Genomic DNA, 21,995 nt, shown 5'->3' with positions numbered 1-21,995 from the left:
CAATCGTTCGAAACTGACGCCCTAAGTCATCTCCCGTAGCTCTTGCTCGCCGCGGCCAGTTGGTACCCGTGACGTCGAGGCTGGGCTGCCGTTGCGACCGCCAGGTGCGCTCAGATTGTTCAGCATCCCAGTGACGTTTCGACCGATATTGAGGTTGGCGAACCCATCTCGCATATTCGACAACGCGTTGGAGTTTTCAGCAGAAACACTGCGGTGCATGTGTCTCTCCTGGCCTTGTTGTTGTCGCCGTCCCTGACGCTCCTCTTCTGGAGTCATCGTCATGGTGTTGTGAGCTGATTCGACACCAGCGAGGACTGACTGGCTAGCTGCCAGAGATGGGGGCTTAGAGTTACCAGGAGTGGCATTAGGAGGAGTGCCAGGCTGGCTTCTGGCATAGGACTCCTCTGTTGCGGGCTGGAAGTTGGCCAGGGCTGAAGCTCTGTTCTGAGCTTGCGCGGCAGTCGCGTGCAACTCAGAGTTCATCTCTTCATCAGAGCGGTTGAAGACCTGGTGCCACCAAATGATGTCCTTGAGGTCCGGCTTGATAATGGAATCACGGCCCTTCACGTACTCATCAACGGTAGGATCATAGTCTTTGTTGGTAAACTCAGCCCTGCGAGGCAAGAAGTAGTCCCAAACAGACTGTGTGCGCTCAGAAACACGGGCCTCTGATCTCTGCTTTTCAGAGTTGTAGAGGAACGTGCCGTACTGACAGGAGTAGAGGTGGTAGAGCAGACGGCGGAGGAAGCGCTCATTGAACTCAAACTTGGTGGGGTTCTGTCGGAGGAGCTGGTAGCAGCAGTCCAAGAACTGGTGGAACACAGGGCTGATCATCTTGGGGACAGTCGCCTCATCGTTAGCGACCTTGCCTGTGGCAGCCTCTGCAACAGCATCCACCTCTGCAGAGTCATCCTTGTTCTGGTTGAAGAACCGGCGGGCGCCAGCAATGACGTTTTGGAATGCATCCGCGCGACCATCGTTCTCACCAGGTTGAATGGTCTGACCAGCCATGCCATCTCTCTGGACAGTAAACCAGCTTTCATGGTTCAAATGGCCAGATCGCAACCTAAACATATGGCCAAATGACAGCCAGTCCTTCTCAACAAGAACCATGAAGCCCTCAATCGTTCGGAAGTATGGATCCAGAAGAATCTGGGCGAGAGCGCTGAGCTGACTTGTGCGATCCCAGCCGTCAGAGCAGTGAATCAGGACATGAGAATGCTTGAACCAGATCTGTCGAGCAATGATCTCAGCACCATTCAGCACTGCCGTTGTGTGCTTGAGCCAGCCAGTTGCAAAAAGGGCGTTTTGATCAGGCGGCAAGGAGGAAACGTCAGCGTCTTTAATGCAGTCCACAACCTTGTTGAGGGAGTTTCTCATGACGTGAATGTTCTCAATGTTCATGAACGCCTTTGTCGCGCCAGGGTAGCGGTCCATGGGCTCAGAGCCCATGCCCTGGACTTGGTTGACCATGGCATTGACAGTAGGCCGGGCGTCAACAATCATATTAGCTTGCTGGGCACCATAGATCAGCCTCTTGCCAGTCTTCTCGTCGTAGATTTTTGGCGCTGCTTCCTCAATGACGCTCTCCTCATACTTCTCCAGCTCTGAGAGGCTGGCACCCTCTGAGGCCTCTGACTGGCTTAGACGAGAGGGCTGCTCAGCTTCAATGCTGGTCCGGGGGACTCGGGCCGCAAAAGACGCCATGACGAGCTTCTCATCCTGAACGTTGTTCTTCCTGGTGATGCCAGACAGGGGCTGCGCGCTGCGGGTGATAGTGCAACTGTTGCGCTTGTGGATGTAGCTCAAGACGGGTATGCGGTTCCTTGAACGATAGTCCTTGGCGTACTTGAGGACGTTGTCGGAGATGCTGGAGGGAACCACGAGGACGGCGGGGTAGGTGTCGCAAAAAGTGTAGTCCTTATTGATGTTGGTAATCCTCCATCCGAGGTCTTGTGACTTCTCACTGATGCCCTGTCGGCGGAACTCGGCCTTGGGATCGTAGAGGAGCCAGCCATTGACCTTCTGCTCAACTTTAGAGGGTTTGTGGTGGAAAGCAAAAAGCTGCTCAACGGAGCCAAGTCTGCAAGTCCGCGTCTTGATGAAGTCGAACACCTCCCGAGCAACCACGTCATCTTGAAATGTGAAGATGACGAATATGAAGTCGCGACAGCGAATCCGGAGAGAGCTAGGAATGCCGGTCGCCGAGGGCATGAGCCGGAGAAAACACTGGGAGAGGATAGGATACGTAATCCATGATTCGCGGGTCTTCGGCGGCGATGTAGGTTGGGACTGGTCCTTGGGAGCAGGGGCTGGAGCAGCGAAGACGAGGTGGTAATCGGTCAAGCGAAGGATGCCAGTAGAGGCGACGCCACTATTGATGCACTGGACGTTTTCGACCACCTGTGAAGGGAGACACGTTAGCATATGCTTTGAGTGAGGACGAGTTGAATGCAGCCGGAGGAGCAAAGAGAACAGAAAAAAATAAAATGACAATAGAAACAAAACCAGCAGATGGGATCGCAATACTTGCCTTTCTAGCCTCCATATTGAATTGCGAGTGATGATGCTTCTTTGAGCTACAAGAGCATGGCCGCGCGGAAGGTCCGGATTAAAGTTATCGTAGGTCGGTAAAATCACTGGAAGATGGCAGCTTGGGCGCCGCGCAACTTCAGTGAAGTGAGCTGGTGTAGGAAAATGCGATGAAGAGGATTGTACGAGACAGCGCGAGGTTGCAGTCTTGAGGTTGCGCTGGCAAGGTTTGGGTCGCAGAGGTGAGGTAGGCCGGATAGGTGGTCAGGCCGGCAGACGCGCAGACGCAGGAAGGAAGAAGGGTCGGCTGGGTCCCCACTACCTTAGCGCGGGGCTGAAAGCAGACGTCACGGTCTGGTCCACCCGGGTCAGCAGCTCTTCAGCGTGGTTAGTGTCAAGGTAGTGTCTTGTGTGTCTCCCGTACCTGTGGTCGCCTATTGTGTTTTTAAATGTGCTTTGTTTACTTTTGCTTGCTGGTGTTGGGTTGTTTATCCTTCTTTTGTGCCGTCTTATTCTCCAAATTTGTTCTGAGATGTCTTGTTCTCAAGAACCTGAGCTTGGAAGAGAGCAACTTCAGAAGCATAAGATATTTTGAAGGTCAGGAAAAAGCATGTGTTTCTTGTTTGCTGAAAGGGTACTGGCCAGTTTATTTCTCCAAAGACCCTAGCCAGAAAAGAAGACTGTCAACGACTTATATCGCTGAAGAAAAAAAGATACTGTCACCGGCAAACAATAAATCGCATTGCGAATCAGAGCTCGAATTGGAGGAGATGAACCGGATTGTCAAATGTCACCCCGTCTGACGTCTTCAGGTGTGTGTAACTTGTGACCGCCGACTGGGCAGTGGCTTGACAGTGACCGGGGGGAGCTATTGGACGTCCGGCGGAATCACCAAGCTGCCCCACCAGAGAATGGATACCCTTAAAAACCCCCGGAAAACGGAGCACTCGCACCCGTTGGCCGCCTGCTTATGTAAAGCAGCAACCCCTACCCGAGTATCCACCTCAGAAAGCGAACAGCAGGTGCACGGGCCTTTTTGAAGTAGGGCACACAATTTTTGCAACCACAGCGAAATTCGCCTGCCGACCGAACCGCTCCTTTCCTCACCTCTCGCGATTTCAACAGCACCCACCCCCGACGACGTCGAACTTCTCACCAACTAACCCAGATCCCCTTTCGACACCGGGCAAAGAAGTCAAGATGGCTGTTCCAGGCACCCAGATGTAAGACCCTTCCTGCGTCCCCGTTCAATTGCGAATTTTTTGGAGGGGGGAATGTGTCTGTGTGCGTCGTCGGTGTCATTCTCACCCCCGCCAAATTTCGAGATTTCGAGATTTCGCGATCTGAGAAGGAAGAAGAGTCCAAACAACGTCACGGAACCCACGATGCTGACTTGTGCCTCCCCAACAGCTCCAAGCGCAGAAAGTTCGTCGCCGATGGCGTCTTCTACGCTGAGCTCAACGAGTTCTTCCAGCGCGAGCTGGCCGAGGAGGGCTACTCCGGCGTCGAGGTCCGCGTCACCCCCACGGTAACCGACATCATCATCCGCGCCACCCACACCCAGGAGGTCCTCGGCGAGCAGGGCCGCCGCATCCGCGAGCTCACCTCGCTCATCCAGAAGCGCTTCAAGTTCCCCGAGAACTCCGTCTCCCTCTACGCCGCCAAGGTCCAGAACCGCGGTCTGTCCGCCGTCGCCCAGTGCGAGTCCCTCCGCTACAAGCTCCTCAACGGTCTCGCCGTCCGCCGCGCCTGCTACGGTGTCCTCCGCTTCATCATGGAGTCCGGCGCCAAGGGTTGCGAGGTCGTCGTCTCCGGCAAGCTCCGCGCCGCCCGTGCCAAGTCCATGAAGTTCACCGACGGCTTCATGATCCACTCCGGTCAGCCCGCCAAGGACTTCATCGACTCCGCCACCCGCCACGTCCTCCTCCGCCAGGGTGTCCTCGGTATCAAGGTCAAGATCATGCGCGGCTCCGACCCCGAGGGCAAGGCCGGTCCCCAGAAGACCCTCCCCGACGCCGTCTCCATCCTCGAGCCCAAGGAGGAGCAGAGCGTCGTCCAGCCCATGTCCCAGGACTACGGTGCTAAGGCCGCCCAGGCCCAGGCCGCTCAGGAGGCCCAACAAGCGGAGCAGCAGGAGGGCGGTGAGGAGGCCGAGGCCCAGTCGTAGGAGATTGTCGAGCCCGAGGTTTCTTCGACCGGCAATGCGGTTGATGGCGGCCACCAGTCTACCAACCATCACCACCACCAGGAGCAGCCGCAGCAGCAGCAGCAGTTCGGCCATTCTCCCTCTCTCTGGTAGACTGTGGTCTTTGGTTTTTTCGGTCAAAAAACAGCTTTCGCTTCGCTTCCTTCTTCTCTTTTCTCCAATAAATCGGAAACTTCGCATTGGGGAAAGATATAAAAAAAAGGTGGTCCCGCGAATAGCAAAAAGGGAGGACGGGGGTGGAATACTACTCAGGCGTCTTGATCACATTTGCATCACTCTGCGAAAGGGAATTCGGATAGTTGCGACTGGCTTGTAATGGTACAACAAACCATGAAATGAAGCAACGAAATCATTCAAGTTACTTGTGTTCCTAATTTGTGATGTGTGTGATGTCCAAATCTTGGTGACATGGTCATAACGAGAGATCTGTGCCGTCCGTACCTTGGCCACCTCTTGAGTTGACAGGCTGCGGAATTGACTACACCACGCATCCCTACGCCAGATGTCCACTGCCCTCCACCCCACATTTCATCATAGACATCCATTATCAGCAAAACTTGGTGGATCGTATAAGTCGGGTTCATGCTACTCAATTCGAGGCTCTGAATGGCCTGGTCTATGGTGCAATGCTCTCTGGACAATGAAACAAAATGCCGTCTCCTGGCGATGCAGAGCGTGCCTCTCTCACGCCCTCTCCTCGTTCGCCCTTAATCGTACAACAAGAGGTGCTTCCGCACAAGGTACCATGGAAACCCCAAAAGAACGCCCCGATTGTCCGTCCCGCCCTGTAATACTCCTCGTGCCGTAGCGCAAGTGAAAAATGGTATGGAAAACTGCTGCTTTCTGATTTCCCACTGCTGCTGCCCCTCCTTTACTCGGGGTGCGCCTGCACCTTTTTGTTCCGTGGGTCTGTGCCTCTTTCATGGGATCCGATCATGTCGTGGAGAACTTCTCAGTCATATGGCTTCGAGAAAATGTACAATGCTGCCCGCAACCCGGGCCCGGGGATAAGAAATGCTTGGAGAGAAAAAGACAACCACCGCCTCAACGTCTACCGATAACTAGGAAACCAGACATTCGCGTCTTGCTTCCTTACCTATCGGGCCTCTGATTTTGCAGCTCGATGGTCTCGTTGTATGACTTGGAGTGCCCGTTGGCGGATCCGTTCGCTCGGCGGCGGTCGTTCTCGTCGTCGCTTTCCTCCGCCAAGTCGGTCAAACCGAATTCGGCACCAGCCTCCTCGTCGTAGGCCCTCATCAGACCCGTCGTGTCGCCGTGGCGGCTGCCAATGCTCAATCGAGGGTCGGTGCTCCTGCGGGCTTGCATGCTAAGGCGGGTTTGAATGGTTGAGACCATGTCCGTGCCCATAGCATCTGCACCGCCCCGGCCATTAATCAGGTGGTGTCCATTGGGATCGGATCTCGAAAGGTTCAGCAGGTAGACGCCGGTGAAGGTGACCAGGAAACCGCAGATCAAAGAGATCGTGTTGACAGTGTCGGTGGTGTTGAAGCCTCCAAACAGGATGAAGGAGGCGCAAAGGGTAGCGGTCGTAAACGTTACGTAGTAAAGCGGGTTGACGCTACGTGTTACTTTATTAGCGCAGCCCGCGGGTACCGGTTCTCAAAATCTTTGGACTCACATGTTTGTGGGGAATTGGGCGAGCGCCTTGTTGAAGTAGTTCATCTGCGTCAGGATGCAAACGGCCGTCAGAATCATGAAGACGTAGGTCGACGGGTGGGAGAATTGGTTGTTTCCGGCGAAGGTGAGCTTTAGAGCAATGCCGAAAGCCTTCACAGACATGACCGACACCGAACCGACGGTCGAGCAAATTGAGAGGTAAATCAGGGCGTTCTTCTTTCCGTGGACCGGCGCAACCTTGTAAATCATGACAACCGCGAAGACGGTGACTGCGAAGGCGTACAGCAAGAAACCTGGGACACTGTTAGCTCGAGTTCTCGAGTCTGTGTCAATTGACACTTACCAGGCTGAATGGCATAGTGCAGGATCTGGTCAATGGTCTGAATGTCCTCGTCTGGGGGCGCATGAAGGACGATGATGACAGCGCCAATCAGGCAGATCGCACTGCCCAGGCGACCCAAGACACCAAGCTCTTCCTTCAAGAAGTATGAACCCAAAACAGCTCCGATCAGAACGGACAAGGCTCCTAGAGGGGTGACGAGAATCGCTGGCGCAAAGGCGTATGCTGCGAAGTTGCAGATTTCTCCGACAACCACTGGGTATTTGTTAGCGACGGACGCCATCGGATGACGGCCAAGGGAGCTCACAGGTCGAAATACCAGCCCACCATACCGGGCTCTTGAGGTACACGAAGCCATCTCCTTCAAATCCATGGCGTTCCTCTGCTTGCATGAGACCCTAAGCTAGGCGTCAGCTTAATTTTCACAAGACAGGCGACATTCGTCAGAGTAGCTGCGGTTGGGGCTGCGACTGTCGCATACCTTTTTTGTGATCACAAAACTTATACCTAAGATCAAAGAGTTAGCGATGTGTCCTCGAGTTGTAGACAGGAAACTATGCATACCAATGGCTAAACTTGATGCCATGGCCAGAGCCAGGCCGATGTATCTGCGCGCGAAACGTGTCAGTGAGCTAGACTCTCGAGGCCAGGTTGACAGAAGGCTTGGCATCTGGCAGCCAGACGACCGGGTCGCAAACGTACTTCTCGTCCATCATCATATTGCCAGAAATGAGCGCGTCGACGGCGACGGAGATCGTAAAGAGCGTCGGGGTGTATCAGGCGTGTGCGCCGTGGCGATGTGGTCGCTGAATGAGAGTGTGATTGTGTCCCGAGGAGGGAAGCTGGCGAGGCTCGCGCCGGGCGAGAAAGAGGGAGATTGGAGGTAAAGTCGGGCTTCGTCAACAGCGACACATGGAAAGCTGGGAGACTCGAGAGACTCTGGGCGTGGGACGTCACGGAATCGTCGTCGTTGGTAGTAGTGGCCGTCGGCGTCGAGACGGAATCTCGTCGAGTTCGAGGGAGCTCGTCGTGGTCTCTGTGGTCTTGTCGGTGGGTTTGGCGCGGATGAGAGGCCGAAAGGAGAGGGAGAGTCGTTTCGTGGGATTTCGCAGATAAAACTGTAAGGGCGGTACGTAGGGTGACAGGCTGGGCGTGAGCAGGTACTTGGAAGGATTATTCGGTCGGCAAGAGGATAAGGCAGAGGCGCGGCAAGCCAAGGTATCGGATAGGTAATGAGGTGGTAGCGGGCAGAGGCGGATGGTTCTGGTCGCCAGTGGATTGTGGACTGTGGACTGTGGACTGTGGGTAGGTGCGTGGTGTCGAGGAATGGCAGCCAGCCAGATAGGGACAGGTTTGAGTTTCAGAGGCCCCTGGGAAGGGTGGAAAAGATGCTCTGCCGCGAGTGACTTGTGCTTTTCTGAGTGTGTGTGAGGTGCAAGAGCCAGGTTGCAGAGGTACGTCTCTCTAGCTTCAGTGAGGCGGTGGTACGGAGCAATGTACCTTCTGGCTGAACATGTCCCTGGATTGACTAAGAGGATGCTGCGATAGGTCTGGCAAGAACTTGGCTGCGGCGCTGCGCGCCAGACGGGAGTTGTTGAGTCCAGTGCGTGTGGGTACGGCCATGGCCAACTTATTAGGTACCTCTTTGCACATCCATCGACGCCTACACTATCCGGTACATTCAATTGCTGAGGTGGGCTTCCACTATCGCTGTCGACCTCCAGTAAGGTACCTCCAGGTACACGAGGGGCTGAGGCCGAGGTGGACACGTTCTCAGGGCCCCCGTACGGGGAACGGCGTCGGCAGACGGACCAAAAACGACACACTGTCCACTTTTAGGAGGGAGGACAGCTTGTTACTCGCTCTGGACCTGCTCAGCCTGCTGCCGCTGCCGGGGGCTATTAGCAGATAGCTATCCGTACCTCAGATTGGCAAGGTGGTGGGAGGTCACTGGCGGGTGATGTGATGAGGTGAGGCAAAAGCGAGGTGGTGTGTTTTAGCGTGCTGCAGGATGCAGGGCAGGCCAGTCAGCTCAAGAACCGACGGCGCTGATGGCGATCTGCTTCTACTGTGAGTTATTCGTTCTTGTGAAGACAGGTATCCGTACTTGGAAGGACCCGACTTGAAGAAGGATGGCGGGATCTGGAGGATGGAACACCCCTCGCATGCGATTTTGGACGGAAACCCATTTCCCTGACACAGACAACTTCTGCAGGGACGCCAAGTCTTTGCTGAATTTTCATCTTGGTCTTTTTCGTCTCTTTTCTTCGGATCTTGAAGCCTGGCTTATACTTCATCATCCGCAAGTGTGTCCATTTTCCGTGAAGCCCTCGCTTCACCATCTACCTAGAGAACTGAGGCATCTCCAAAATACACCATGAACCAAGGCACAAGGCACGCGCCTAGCTCGTCGACTGAGGTCACCACTGGCCAGGGGGTCCTCCGAACTGGCATTCAGTCCCTGACTTGCCAGGGGGTTACTTCGCTGGGAAGTCTTGGGTTCTCCGCAGGGGGTATGTTGGCAGCGTTCTCTACTACGCAGTAGTATCAGCGTTGAGGGGCTTCTCATCTGCATCGGGGCTGGAACTCTGATTACCTTACGTCCAACTCACGACGCCCGTTTGCAGCCATTGCCGTGAGGTTGTGAAGAGTGTATGCTATTTATTCCACTGGCTTGATGAGAATCTACATAGTAGGCCACTTGGCGGGATAGCTAAATGTACCTTACTCTTTTCAGTCACCAAACAGCGCACTGAGCAGCGGCATCTCCAGCCCGGGGGGCCGCCAAAGAAAAAAAATCTCCATACGAGATCGATAACCGGGCGTTTCTATTTTTCAACACAAACCTGCACTAATTACACTAGCTAGACCAACCGGCCAAGTGGGGTCGTTGAAACAGCTTCATTACGAATGACACTGCTTCGAACCCGCTTCCCTCACATCCCTCACGACACTGGACGCGACCAAACGGCATCTCCTCTTTAATTAAACCACAGCCACACCCTCCAATACCTGACGTCTTCCCGTCGTCGTCATCCTCCTCCTCTACGTGTCCCCCAAACGGCAAACGATGCCAGCGCGAATGTCCGCCTGTCCGACGCCGACACCGAGTGAGGTGCGCTTAGGGTACGGAGGCCACCTAATTATGTAACACACGTGAACTGTCCTGCGGTGTTCGCGTACGAGGTCAGGCAGGAATGCAAAGGCGCGACCATCGTGACCTCGCACCTCACGTGGAACCTCCATTTCGCCCCGGATTCCCATTCCAAAAAACCCAGATCTCATCCCCGGAAACGTGAAGATCGCAGCCCTCCCCCTAGTCACTGTGGTTGACAGCTCGTTTGCCCTTCGTCCGACCCCAGCCGCGCCCCTCACTTTCTCTTCCTCTCTCCTCGTCAGTTTAATGCGGCAGCGTCGCCGCCCGGCAACACTGCATAACGAGAACGGTTGTCGAAACAAACTGCCATAACGTCCTCCCTCTCGAGGACGGGCCAATGCCACAGGGATCCCCACGCCTTTGCTGGTCGAGACCTACTCGAGAGAAGACACGAAAGCATAATCCAGCACACCACTTTCATGACGGCGCGCCTTCTTACCTGTTCATAGCATCACCACTTTAACCCTCAAGGCCTTGAATGAGTTACCTCCACTGAAGAGAAAGCCCGAGCTTCTGATAACCCTCTTCCTCGCAGGGTTCCTCACCTCCCCGTGCCTGAACGTCCCTGTCCGTTCCTGATCCATTGCAACCTTGAAGTCAACCACCGCCTTGGGAGGAAAGGTTAGACATAGGATGAAGAACGAATGCTCGCCATAGAGCGATGTCCCATAATCTTCCGTCTCATCGCATCATCTTGCCAAGGAACTCACTCCCTCGTCAGCATATTGTGGGTGTTTCCTCCAGGACGTCCAATCCTCTCCAAGGCGGTATTGAATGTTGCTTCCACCATCAAACAGATGCTGTTTGATGACTGATGTTGGATGGGCCTAGTTGCCCGTTCGCAGCACACAGTGTCATCATCCCATCTGTGTGAAGAAATAGCTTATTTCACGTGCTGGGACAGTTTTCAGGTCGGGCCGAGGGTCGCCCATCCTGAGAAGGGCAACTCGCTTCCCTCACTGACTCGCCTAATGCAATCCCTCAGACCTGATGGCAATCTCATTTTCATCAATCGGGTATATTGAAGCAAGTCCTTGGTAAAGAGAAATGAACACGTAAACCTGGCGATTTGGCATGTCAACACGCCCATATCCCAAGCAGGCACCCAGCGCAGTAACAGAATTGTCCCCTTGCAACCCTTCGAGGTCTTCAGGCTGCTCTTGGTCATGTCCAATTCTTGTCCTCTCAGCGAAGTAGCATCACTGCCTTCTTCGAGAAGGCTCGTCCACGCCAGTGCCCCTTACATCCTTTCCGACCTGACCCGCTGCTGTACAAGAAGATCAACCCAAATCTGGGGTTATGCCACCACTTTTGAGCCCCTTTATACGCCATAAATCCACCAACATCGCCAAAAAGCAGACGGGGTATCGAGAAGATTCAAGGAAGACTGTGGTGAGAGCGTATCGCCGAATCAGTATACTCAGGTACTACCTGAGCGTTTGCAGTTGCGAAGTGTCAAAAGCTATGGGTTAGTACGAAAATTATCATCTGAATCCTACCTGAGACGTGAACCATGGTGAGGTTGCTCTATCGTGAGATGTTTGCTTCCGTGGTTACGCCAATCGTCGCTAGAATGGCCTGTCGCATCGAGCGCTCTTCGAATCCATCGGTTTCATGATATGGAAAGACCGACAGACCTAAATCCGGTTGGCAGTCAAAGACGCCGGGGGGGAAGTTAGTGTGGGATGGAAAGGAGCTCAAGGGCGACGACGCTTGACGTCTGCGTTACGGTTAGTCTCAGCACATCGGCATGTGGGGAGAATACGGAACAGACCTTTCTCGGCTTCATCATCCAGTAGGTCGTCCACATCTGACCGAGGGCGTTTGCCAACGACCGGAGGGGACTGTGCAATCTCATCTTCGCCTTGTCCAGGAAACTCTCTCCAATCAATTTCCCCCAACTCGTCATTCTGGCCTCCAGCGTCGGCAGTCTCGGCGTCGTTATCCATAACATCGGCGTTCATGTCGAGATCGTTGGTTTCGTACGTGACCTCGTCGCCGTTCAAAGTTGATGTTGCGCTGGTGTTAGGGGTTACCTTGTTCGCCGAGTTCTCATCGGTGGCTTCGATGATCTGATCCATGATGGCCGTACTGTCTTCGTCATTCGGCCAGTTCTGGTCGTCCCCATCAAAGTTGAGAAGGTCGGCCCCGTCCGTGTCCACGTCGATCAGGGGGTTAGAGGTATCGGTTTCTGGAGCTTGAAAGGAATCGTCAGCACCTGCTGTTGAAGAAAATGCAATGCTAGCATCTGAACGGGAATGCAAATGGCGAAAATGAGAATTGAGAAAGCCGCAGCCAGTCTGGGCTTGGTGTCTTCCGATGTGTCTCGTCGTCCGTACGAGAGATGCGAAGGCGGAGTCGTTGTCACCCTCCATCTCATCTCTGGGGGAGATCGAAGCACAGTTGAGACAGAGACAGAACTGAGGATAAAAGCACGGGGCTGTAAAGGAAAAGCCGGAATTACCATTCTCCCCAGATGGTTGGGGCTCCTGGTCCTCCACCATGTCCGACATGTTGTTTTCAGTGAGGTCGATGTCTGCCACGACAGTGGACTCGTCCATGAGATGGACATCCGTCTCAACCATAGTTGCCTCGGCATCCAGGTCTTCACCGACGGTAAGCGCTGCATCGAGGGTGTCCTCCATGGCCGTGCTGTCGATTTGGGTGGTACCCTCCTCTTCCTCAGCAATACCGGTTCCAACGTCGTCATCTTCGTCCACCTCATCTTGTTCGACCTTTGCGTCTTGTTCAGCCTGAGTGCTTTGATCGATCGTAGTATCGTGATCGATTTCTTCTTCAACATCGCCTGGGTCATCGTCCTGGTCACCGTGCTGGCTTTCACCTGGTGATTTTGGCCAAGCAGCGGCATCTGCATTGTCTTCCTCCCCAATCATGCCCGGCTCGTCATCCAATATTTCGGGCTCAGCCTCATCGCTGTGCACCGGTGATGCGAAGTGGTAACAAACTTCATCGAGTCCTTTGCCATCGTAGGCATCTTCGACAAGCGACAACCACCTTTTCTTGCAGTTCGGTCGTGTGGTTAGAAACGCATACAGTGGCTTCGACGCATCAGGGTCTTCGGGGTCTCCATTCTTAACGAGGGAGTCAAACACGGAAATAATCTGCCCCAAAGTAATGTCGGAGAACATCTCAGTTTGCGTAGACTGAGGCTTGGTCAGCAAAGGTGTGGGTTTGCGCGGAGGGTGACTTACTTCAGTGAACTCTAATCCCAGCTCATCGATTTGGAACACAAGGTCGTCGAGAGGGCCAAGTTCATTGGAAAGCTCCCGGCGAAAACCTGCCAATACACCTTCCATCTTGCAATGCAAGAGAGACATGTCATCGAAAAAGCACTCCTTCCCTTCGCTCCCCGGGGAGTTGTAGAAGAAGGGATATTCAACACCTTTGTAAATGACCGTGATGGCAGGGATTGTCGAGTCGTCATTCGACGGGGCATCGTCAGACTCGGGTGACTGCACGCTGGCCAGAAGCTCATCTTCATATTCCATGCGATCATAAGCCGACGGGTCTTCGCCAGTGATTGCGTTTTCCTCCGCAGGACCCGTCTGACCTTCCACATCCTGGTCGTTGGCATCATCGTCAATCGCAACAACATCGGTCTCTGCTTCGTGCTGGGAAGCAGAGTCAGAGCCTTCAGCCATGGCATGATCCTCGCCATCCTGGTCTGGCTGGGCGTTTTGGGTGTCATCTTGGCCAAAATCGTGGCTGTCTTCTTGAGCTTCTGCGACTTCAAGAGACAAGTCAGCGGGTGGGTTGGCATCTTCGAAGTAATCTATTTCGTGCAGAACGCCATCCGCATCTGCGTCCTGGGCGCTGACGACCTGCTCTTGGAGGGAGGAATCGCCATCAGCTGCGGCTAGCGTCTCTTGTCGGTCGGCATCCTCGGCGTCGGCATAGCCTGAAAGATCATTGTACGTTACTTCACTGTCGTCCTGAAGCTGCTCTTGTTCTTCTGGCAGGTCTTGAGGGAGTTCTGCCGCTTCATGCACCTCCGTCTGCTCTTCAGCCAGTTGCTCGTCGCGCTTTGCGGCATCAGCGTCGTCATCCGTCTGGTTCGCAGCTTGGTCGTCATTAGGACCATCCTCCCAGCTTATTTCATTGTCGTTAAAGGAAGCATCTTCGACCCCTTCCAGTGCTTCATCAATCACAGCAGCGCTGTCGAGTAAAGCGGTACTGTCCATGTTTCCGGCGCCAACGGATTCCTGAACGCTGCCCTCTGCCGGAGCATCGCCTGCCACTGTAATGTTCTCGACCGCGACTGTTTCGATAGTCTGGTTGTCTAGCTCCGAGGTCCTTCCTGCGTCTTCGGAAACTTCGGTAACGACGTGAGCGTTGGCGGAGAATGAGTTGTGGTTGGAGCCCTGGGCCGTAACGGTAGGGGCAGCTGCTTCATCTTCAGAGTAGTCAATATACTCGTCATGATGCTGAGCTTCGTCGAAGCTCGCGGGCGAAATTGCTTCGGCCGCCATTGCAAAACAAGGCAGATGTCACTGTGCTCGATAGTAACAGAGACGCAGACAGCAAGCGGCGACTGTTCTAATGATTTGGCTGGCGAATTTCGGGTACGTTGATTCGGATATCCGCTCTGACCGGGGGGAGTCCAGTAGGTGTTCACCCAGGTAGTATCGGCTGAACGTTGCTGGAAAATGTCGGGTGTTATTCAGAACTGGATAAAATTCCGTCTGGATGTTTGCTGGGATTTAAATCGGAAGTCATGCCTTGCAAAGAGGGATGTGTAGGACAAAGACTTGGAGTTGGTAATAGCGAGGCCGGGCAACTTGAATGGAGCGGAGTTGACTGAGGCGCGTGGAAATTTAAAAATGGCCCAGGTGCCACCCCTCTACGTTCCTTGCGCAGCTTGACGCGCCTTCCAGAGGTAGCTTTGACCTTACTGTTTCGGGCTTAGCCTGGGCCGCTGTACGTAAGGTTGAATGGTCCGTGCACTGGCCAGATTCACACATTCGGACCTCAATATTCAAGCTCCCTATGGCCATGTGGTCCCGAACCTCTTTAAGTCAAGGACCTTGAGTTGAAGTTGCGACAGCTTCCCTACCTCACCAATTCGTTCTGCAACTGTCACTACACCTCGCTCAAAATGGTGAATACACCCGGAATCTACGGCAGCCGCCGCGTCACGATGCTGACTCCCCTTAGGTTGTCCTCGCCGCGTCGATCTGCACCCGTGGCGGGAAAGCTGTCCTCTCCCGCCAGTTCAGGGAGATGCCACGATCCCGCATCGAAGCCCTCCTCGCGTCTTTCCCGAAGCTGGCCGACAGCGGAACTCAGCATACGACCGTCGAGCAGGATAATGTGCGCTTCGTCTACCAGCCGTTGGATGAGCTTTACATGGTCCTCATCACCAACCGCCAATCGAACATCCTCCAAGACATCGACTCCCTGCACCTTTTCGCACAGGTTGTCACCAGCACATGCAAGAGCCTCGACGAGCGGGAGATTGTTAAGAATGCATACGAACTCCTCAGCGCTTTCGATGAGCTGGTCACCCTCGGCTACCGCGAGAACTTGACTATTAGCCAGATCAAGACCTTCCTCGAGATGGAGTCTCACGAAGAGCGAATCCAGGAAATCATTGCGAGAGTCCGTCCTTCCGATCATGGGCTTCATCAGCTATATACTGACTCTTGCGATAGAACAAGGAGCTGGAAGCTACCGAGGAGCGCAAGCGCAAGGCCAAGCAACTGGAAATGCAGCGCAAGGAGTCGGCTCGCGCCGGCCGCGGCGTTGGCGGCGGTATGCCCAGGACACCTGTGTACCCGACCTACACTCCGCCTGCCCGCCCGACCACGACGGATACCTACGACTCGTACGAGGCCGAGAAGAACAAGACATTTAACAAGTGAGTCAGGACGAGACAATAGAGTGGAGGTGCACTGCGGCTAACGTGGTCAGGCTGAGCGCTCCCAAGGGCAAGGGTATGCAATTGGGCAAGAAGTCCAAGACGACCGACATGTTCGAGCGTGTGCGAGGGGAGATGGGTGCAGAGGTCGACGACACGCCTCTCATCACCCCGGCCCCGGCTCATGTCCCCGAGCCCGCAGCAGAGCCCCGTGTATCCTCGACTTTGGATCGCGACGCTATTCACGTCGTGGTCAATGAAGCCATCAGTGCCAAGCTGTCGAGAGAAGGTGCCCTTAACTCTCTGGCGATAAGCGGTGACCTTAACCTCCGCATCTCCGACCCCAGCCTGACCAAGGTCAAGCTGAACCTGACGGCGAACGCCACTCACGGCGCCCAGTTCCGAACACACCCTAACGTCGACAAGAACCTGTTCAACAGCTCCAAGGTGATCCAAATGAGCAACACCGCCCGTGGCTTCCCTACCAACCAGTCAGTGGGTGTTTTGCGCTGGAGGGCAACAGCCAAGGCAGACGACACCAGCGCATGCCCCATCACCTTTACTGTTTGGATCAACAAGGATGCAGACAAGTACAACATGACTGTCGAGTACGAATTGACGGGCGGTGACACGCTGAAGGACGTCAGCGTGCTCATCCCATACCAGACCAGCGAGCCGGTGGTTTCGAGCTTCGATGCCTCGTACGAAGTGTCTGGCGACTCTCTTGAGTGGAACATCGGCACTGTCTCAGAGGACAACCCAAGCGGCTCTTTTGAGTTCGAGGCTGAGACGAATGACGAGAATGACTTCTTCCCCATGACTGTCCGGTTCTCAAAGACAACTCCCTTCATTGACGTCGATGTAAGTGGTAACCCAGCAAAACGTCAACGTTGCCGTAACTAACACAAAAACTAGGTGAACAGCGTTTCATTGCTCGAAGAAGACGAAGAGGTTACCTTTTCCAAGGACGTCAAGTCCCACGCGGACAATTTCTTCATTGAGTAGAAAAAGGACAGGCTATTTGATATGGGTGAAAGTAGCCGGAGGTGCTCACAATTGAGCGCCAACCCAGGAGTTTCCAAGCAGCGGGTTGACTTGTTGGGAGATACTAGCCATAATACGTGGCTGCATGAAATGAAACGTACCTTAGAATGCGGAGTGGAGAGTTCCTGAGAAAAGAAGCATCTGACAATATCTTACCTTGCCAAACCGTAAGAAATGTACAGATTATAATGCTGGATGACCGCTGGTTGTAAATTTCTGATGTGACTCTCCTGGGCACGCTGGGGATGCCGTAGAGGACCGGGTCCTCGAAATTCCAGGTTGCCTGTCGGCCGCTGACACCGTGCCAGTAAATCCATTCCCAGCGGGCATTTTGCCCACCAATCCACTAAGAGGTGCTTGTAGTGCCCACAAAACAAACGGACCTGGGAGTGTGCAAGTGAAGCCTGCGGTTTGAAGGAGCGTCCAGTTAAACTTCCTTGCACTTCCATCAACTCATCTCAAACAGAAGTTTCTCGTGCAACCCTTGCCTCTTTCACCAGACGTCTTCCCGGCCGGGACCAGACATGGTCCCGATCACAGCTGCCTCTCTCTCAGCACTACGAACAGTCTCGTGTTTTCGCAATGGCTGAAAACGCGCAGCTCCCACCATACAGCGAGACCCGTTTTGACCATCGCGTTGCTGATGGATTTCCTATCAGCAATCCGACGGTAGATCTGTCGATCAGTTGGGATGCGGCAGACAAAAATCTCCTGATAGTTCGACCTAAAGACCAAGTCGTATCCAAAATCCACCAGTTCGCGAAGCCTGGCGAGTCGGCACCGGAGCCCCAAGCCGTTAGATGGAAGCCTGACGGTAAGAAGCCCCTTGCTGGATGGCGATTCGAGATAACTGATTAGAAAGTAGGTCAGTTCCTGGCCGTGGGCTGGAGCGATGGATTTGTGAGGCTCATGGGACTGGAGAACAACAAGGCAGCGCATCATATTCGCGTCGGCGGGGAATCGGCAGCTGCCTCAGAGATCACTCACATCGGTTGGGCCCGCAACGTGATCGGGAAGTCTCAGAATCAGCACCAACAAACCAAGTCACAGCCATGGAAGAAGCTCATGTCGGAGGAGCTGGGCCTTCCAGGGAAGCAGGGTCCCTTGGACCTACCTCGGGAACTCACATTCTTGGAGGTCGATTCTGCTCTGCCCAAGATCAGTCCTTTGCCTACCACTAGTGCTGGCTCCGGGTACGTGGTTTATGGCATGTGTCGCGGGCCTTACTGACTTTAGTACAGAGAAGACGGCTTGGTCTTTACCCTGCGGACAGGCGTCGAGTTTCTGTTCCAACCCTTCAACGCTGAGGATAGTGATCAGATCTTCGTGATGGTCGTGGGCACAAGCGACGGCCGGTTACACCTCAGTATCTACGACTCCTTTGTTATTGGCGACTTTCGATACACTCTCCCTAGCTCCATGTACAAACCCGGTGTATTGCAGCTCGTCCAACATGCTTCGCACCCACAGGTCTCTACGCACTCGCTGCTTCTCAGGTCCTCTACCGATGACCAGGCCGTGTATTTGGTACCCATGGACTTGCCTTTTATACCTTCCTCCCCTATCAACATCTCTCTTTTGGCATCCAAGCTCACCACACTGCAAAAGCTGCTGCGGTATGTTAAACAGGCGCAGCTCCATATGCAAGTGGAGTACAAGAACACCAGAGAGCTCCCCAACAGATTTCTCCGCAGTGTCGAAGGTGATCTGGAACAAGCGACACGTGGACCTACAAACATCGTTCAAGCACTGTTCCATACCGTTGCCACTGGTCATGCACACGAGCCTGTTCGGGAGTGGCTCGTTGACAACTTGGCTGAGCGCGTAAGTATATGTCTGATCCGCGAAGCAAGCGCTTCAACTGACATGACCAACAGGGCCACAAACGCTGGGACAAGGCTGTAACTTCAGGCCTCGAGAACCTTCGTTGCTTGGTTCACGAGAATCTTCTGCCGGCATTGGAAAGATGCGCAATAATACTCAGCCGACTCCGGGGACTGGCCCAGTTCTACGACTCCCGCGACGACATCGGTTTCTCGGTCGCCCAAATCACGCGCGCTATGGATGTAGTCTCCTGCCTCACGATGGTGGGTCACAAGGTTCTGCTCAACGTGATGGATGAACTCGATCTGTTCAACGCTTTCTCGTCATGGATGCGTTTCCAGATTGACCGCCTCGCGGCATCAACCTCGGCCGGCGACGAGTTAACTGAGAAGGAGGCAACGATGGAAAACAGCAAGGTCCTCGCCTACATTCAACGTTACTTGATGCAAAGTCCCATGGACGTCTTCTTGGGCGAAGTGACCCAGGAAGACTACTCCAGCAACTGGGAGCACGCGGAGAGCGGAGCATCGATGCTTGAGGAGCTTACCACACAGCTGACCCGTCAGGAGGAGGGACATGCCTACTTGAAGGCGTTCCCAGACGTGGGCTTTCTCGTGGATTGTCTGAATTCTCGCGTGGATGGAATATTCAAGGACATTGCTGAAGCACAGAAGAGGAGTGTTCGTTTTGGACAACCGACTAAGTTTGTGCTCGGTGCCCAGATATCCAAGATGGATTCCACGATGTGTCCGGTAAGGAGAGATGTAAGCTCATGAAGGGGATTCTCGTTGTTTTCCACTGCTGACACGCACGATAGGACGGGATCGACGGGCTGGCCTTCACTGCGGTTACTGCAAGAGGTCGCGAACAAGAATGTCGGTTCCCTCATCTATAAGCTAAGGTGCAAGACTAAGAATTGGATAGTTTACATATTCCGCACATCCATCCGCCTTATCAATGGAATCAGCAGCAATGTCACCACAGCCGTAGCCGCTTTATCCATCGGCAAGGGCAGAATTCTCGAGTTGAAGTTTCTGAACAGCGACACTCTCGTCGTACTCTCGAGCGCACAAGGTACATGAACCTCATATTCCTCTCGGTACGATGAGTCTCACTAAAGTGTCGCAGGTCAACCATCCAGCATTTCCACCATTCCCATTCCATCCCAGGCCCTCAACTACACCCTCTACGAAGAGGAAAACCTTCCCGACCCCGTGCCACTCTCTGAACAACTCCAGGGAAAATGCCTTACCCTTCCCGAGGATTCTTCCTTCGTCCCCGTCCAGATGGACGTTCAGGACGCCACATCAGCACGCGGCGAAATCCCCGCGCGCGTCTGCTTACTGGGCTCCGATAGATTCACCTATAAGGTCTTCGGCCTCGACCCAAAGCCTAGCACCACAGTGACCCAGCCGGAGACGCCCCGACGGAGCGGTTAGAAAACGCCCGTCACTCTGTCGCCCGGAAACATGTTCAAGGTGGCGCCGAAGCGGTTCACCCCGCGCAGCAACAAGCGAATGGCGGTGGTCGCGTCTCGTCTAGAGAGCTCGATGCTTGATGAGCTAGCAAACCTGCCCGAGACTGCCACATCCCAGGACAGCATGCAAGACGAAGAATAGGTATGGATGATGGAATAGAAGAAGCATTTTGATATTAGGTCGGAAACAATACGTATTGTACAACACAGCGCATACAGATTCTCGCGTGCTTTTGCTCCTCATTCTCACTTCCTCGACTTTGTAATCTCAAAAAACTCCGTGACACCCTGCACGACCGCCTCGACATTCATGTTGACGAGCGGCATGCGGTCGTACGAGTCCTCCTTCATGATTGCCACCAGCGCGAGATAGCGGTCCACCTCGCGCAGCATGATCGGCCGCTGCGAATCGTGCAGAACCATACAGCTCTCCGCCCAGTTGCACGCGACCTGGTCCTCGACCTTTGCGTTCCACGGCTCGGCCTCGAGACGCTTGCGCTGGCCCTCGGAGCGCGGCCAGGAGCCGTACACCTCGGTGATGTCGATGATGACGTCGATGTAGTCGGAGCAGATCTCGTAGCTGGCCATGTCTGCCGTGGCGGAGTCGGTGGCGATGTAGATCTTGGAGAGCACGTCGAACAGGTAGGCCTTCTCGAAGCGGCACGTGCGGCACAGGTTGGTGAGCATGGCCTCGAGGGTTCCGAGCTGGGGGATGAGCTTCTGGATGACCTTGGAGAAGGCCTCGAAGATGGAGTGGTTGTAGATGGACGTCAGGTGGAAGGTGACGGGGGCGTTCTCGAAGCCGTGGTCCGAGAGCTCGTCCTGGATGCGGATGGTGATGTCGCGCTGGATGTCGAGCTTGTAGTCGTCCGAGAGGCCGTCGACCTTGTGGATGAAGACCTCGATGTTGATGTTCGGGTAGAAGCGCTGCAGGTTGAGGACGGTGGCGTTGAGGCGGGCGACGGCCTCGAGGTAGTCGTCCTGGGCGTCGATGACCCAGATCAGGGCGCCGATCTCGCCGAAGATGGCGTCCATGTCGAAGTTTGGGTTTTCGAAGAAGTCGATCTGGCCGGGGAAGTCCCAGACTTGGTAGTCCATGAAGGAGCTGCGCCGGTTCAGCACACGCACATGTATCTAGAGGTGGGGATATCTTACGCCATAGAGTCCTTCTGGATGCGGGCTGTAGACTCAAGGAAGAGTGTTTCGTTTGGTGGGAGCTTGTGGAAAACGACGCTCGATATTGACGACTTGCCGCTCCTGTTGATGGTGGTTAACATGATAAAGACCACACATGCCATCAGTAAGGGACGATGCCTACCTTCTCTGTCCCATCAAAAGAAGCCTAGGTTTGCCCTTGGCCGGGGGCCCAGGGGGCGCCTCTAACGGCTTATTCGCATCTTTCGTCGGCACTCCCTGAAGACTCTGTTCGTAGACACGCTGCAGCGTTAGCCTTGCTGGACTGTGACGACCGCTTGTTCGCAAAGAGCCATCCTGGCTGGGTAAGCCGATGCCATCTACCGCTTGGGACAGCATGGACGCGATGGAGTCCGGAGACGTGGACGAAGCCATCGTGGATGACGAGTGCGGGTGTCTCAAAGTTTGATACTCCTCGACCCTTTTCCAGCTCTGGGGAGAAGAGAGTACAAATATTGTGGCCTCTTTTCGCAGCAGATTGTTGTTTGCCGCTGTCTCGGGAAGATTGTTGCCACAGACCGACCAAGAAAAGCCAAAAGGGTCCTGGATGTTTGCACGGGTCCATGGCGGAAAGGCCATCCTCGAGCCCGGCGACGGTCCGTGGCGGGATCAGATGTGAGCAAAACTACCCGCCCATCCACGCAACGTTGAGCAATCCAAGGGGGGGGGGCGCCGGCGGGGGGGGGGGGCGGGGGGCGGGGGGGG

At 54.5% G+C, this 21,995-nt stretch overlaps 6 protein-coding genes across 6 annotated transcripts; 3 read left to right on the top strand and 3 right to left on the bottom strand.

The window, feature by feature from the left end:
* Positions 1–21: 21 nt before the first annotated feature.
* CkaCkLH20_10870 (uncharacterized protein) lies at positions 22–2,548 on the bottom strand (the record flags this gene model as incomplete). The annotated part of the gene is made up of 2 exons (XM_038893584.1): positions 22–2,403; positions 2,504–2,548. The coding sequence occupies 2 exons, from the start codon at positions 2,546–2,548 to the stop codon at positions 22–24; spliced, it is 2,427 nt and encodes an 808-aa protein (XP_038741133.1).
* A 1,377-nt stretch (positions 2,549–3,925) lies between these two features.
* CkaCkLH20_10869 (40s ribosomal protein s3) lies at positions 3,926–4,699 on the top strand (the record flags this gene model as incomplete). Its single annotated transcript, XM_038893583.1, has 1 exon — positions 3,926–4,699. One exon carries the CDS (start codon positions 3,926–3,928, stop codon positions 4,697–4,699), a length of 774 nt encoding a protein of 257 aa, XP_038741132.1.
* Positions 4,700–5,830: 1,131 nt separating this feature from the next.
* Positions 5,831–14,363, bottom strand: CkaCkLH20_10868 (uncharacterized protein; the record flags this gene model as incomplete). The annotated part of the gene is made up of 9 exons (XM_038893582.1): positions 5,831–6,317; positions 6,378–6,669; positions 6,720–6,971; positions 7,024–7,114; positions 7,198–7,223; positions 7,281–7,324; positions 11,776–12,070; positions 12,338–13,037; positions 13,086–14,363. The coding sequence occupies 9 exons, from the start codon at positions 14,361–14,363 to the stop codon at positions 5,831–5,833; spliced, it is 3,465 nt and encodes a 1,154-aa protein (XP_038741131.1).
* A 566-nt stretch (positions 14,364–14,929) lies between these two features.
* On the top strand, positions 14,930–16,756 carry CkaCkLH20_10867 (adaptor complexes medium subunit family protein; the record flags this gene model as incomplete). The annotated part of the gene is made up of 5 exons (XM_038893581.1): positions 14,930–14,992; positions 15,049–15,492; positions 15,546–15,751; positions 15,805–16,612; positions 16,667–16,756. The coding sequence occupies 5 exons, from the start codon at positions 14,930–14,932 to the stop codon at positions 16,754–16,756; spliced, it is 1,611 nt and encodes a 536-aa protein (XP_038741130.1).
* Positions 16,757–17,377: 621 nt separating this feature from the next.
* On the top strand, positions 17,378–20,058 carry CkaCkLH20_10866 (anaphase-promoting complex component cut20 apc4; the record flags this gene model as incomplete). The annotated part of the gene is made up of 7 exons (XM_038893580.1): positions 17,378–17,609; positions 17,661–17,988; positions 18,037–18,619; positions 18,673–19,371; positions 19,437–19,494; positions 19,544–19,693; positions 19,748–20,058. The coding sequence occupies 7 exons, from the start codon at positions 17,378–17,380 to the stop codon at positions 20,056–20,058; spliced, it is 2,361 nt and encodes a 786-aa protein (XP_038741129.1).
* Positions 20,059–20,342: 284 nt separating this feature from the next.
* CkaCkLH20_10865 (gtr1 g domain containing protein) lies at positions 20,343–21,665 on the bottom strand (the record flags this gene model as incomplete). The annotated part of the gene is made up of 3 exons (XM_038893579.1): positions 20,343–21,201; positions 21,252–21,353; positions 21,415–21,665. The coding sequence occupies 3 exons, from the start codon at positions 21,663–21,665 to the stop codon at positions 20,343–20,345; spliced, it is 1,212 nt and encodes a 403-aa protein (XP_038741128.1).
* Positions 21,666–21,995: the final 330 nt, after the last annotated feature.

This window comes from Colletotrichum karsti (genome assembly GCF_011947395.1).
Source record: "Colletotrichum karsti strain CkLH20 chromosome Unknown Scaffold43, whole genome shotgun sequence".
Classification (NCBI taxonomy): domain Eukaryota; kingdom Fungi; phylum Ascomycota; class Sordariomycetes; order Glomerellales; family Glomerellaceae; genus Colletotrichum; species Colletotrichum karsti.
The sequence above is the reverse complement of the archived record's forward strand: the minus strand, read 5'-3'. Positions and strand labels throughout refer to the sequence as shown.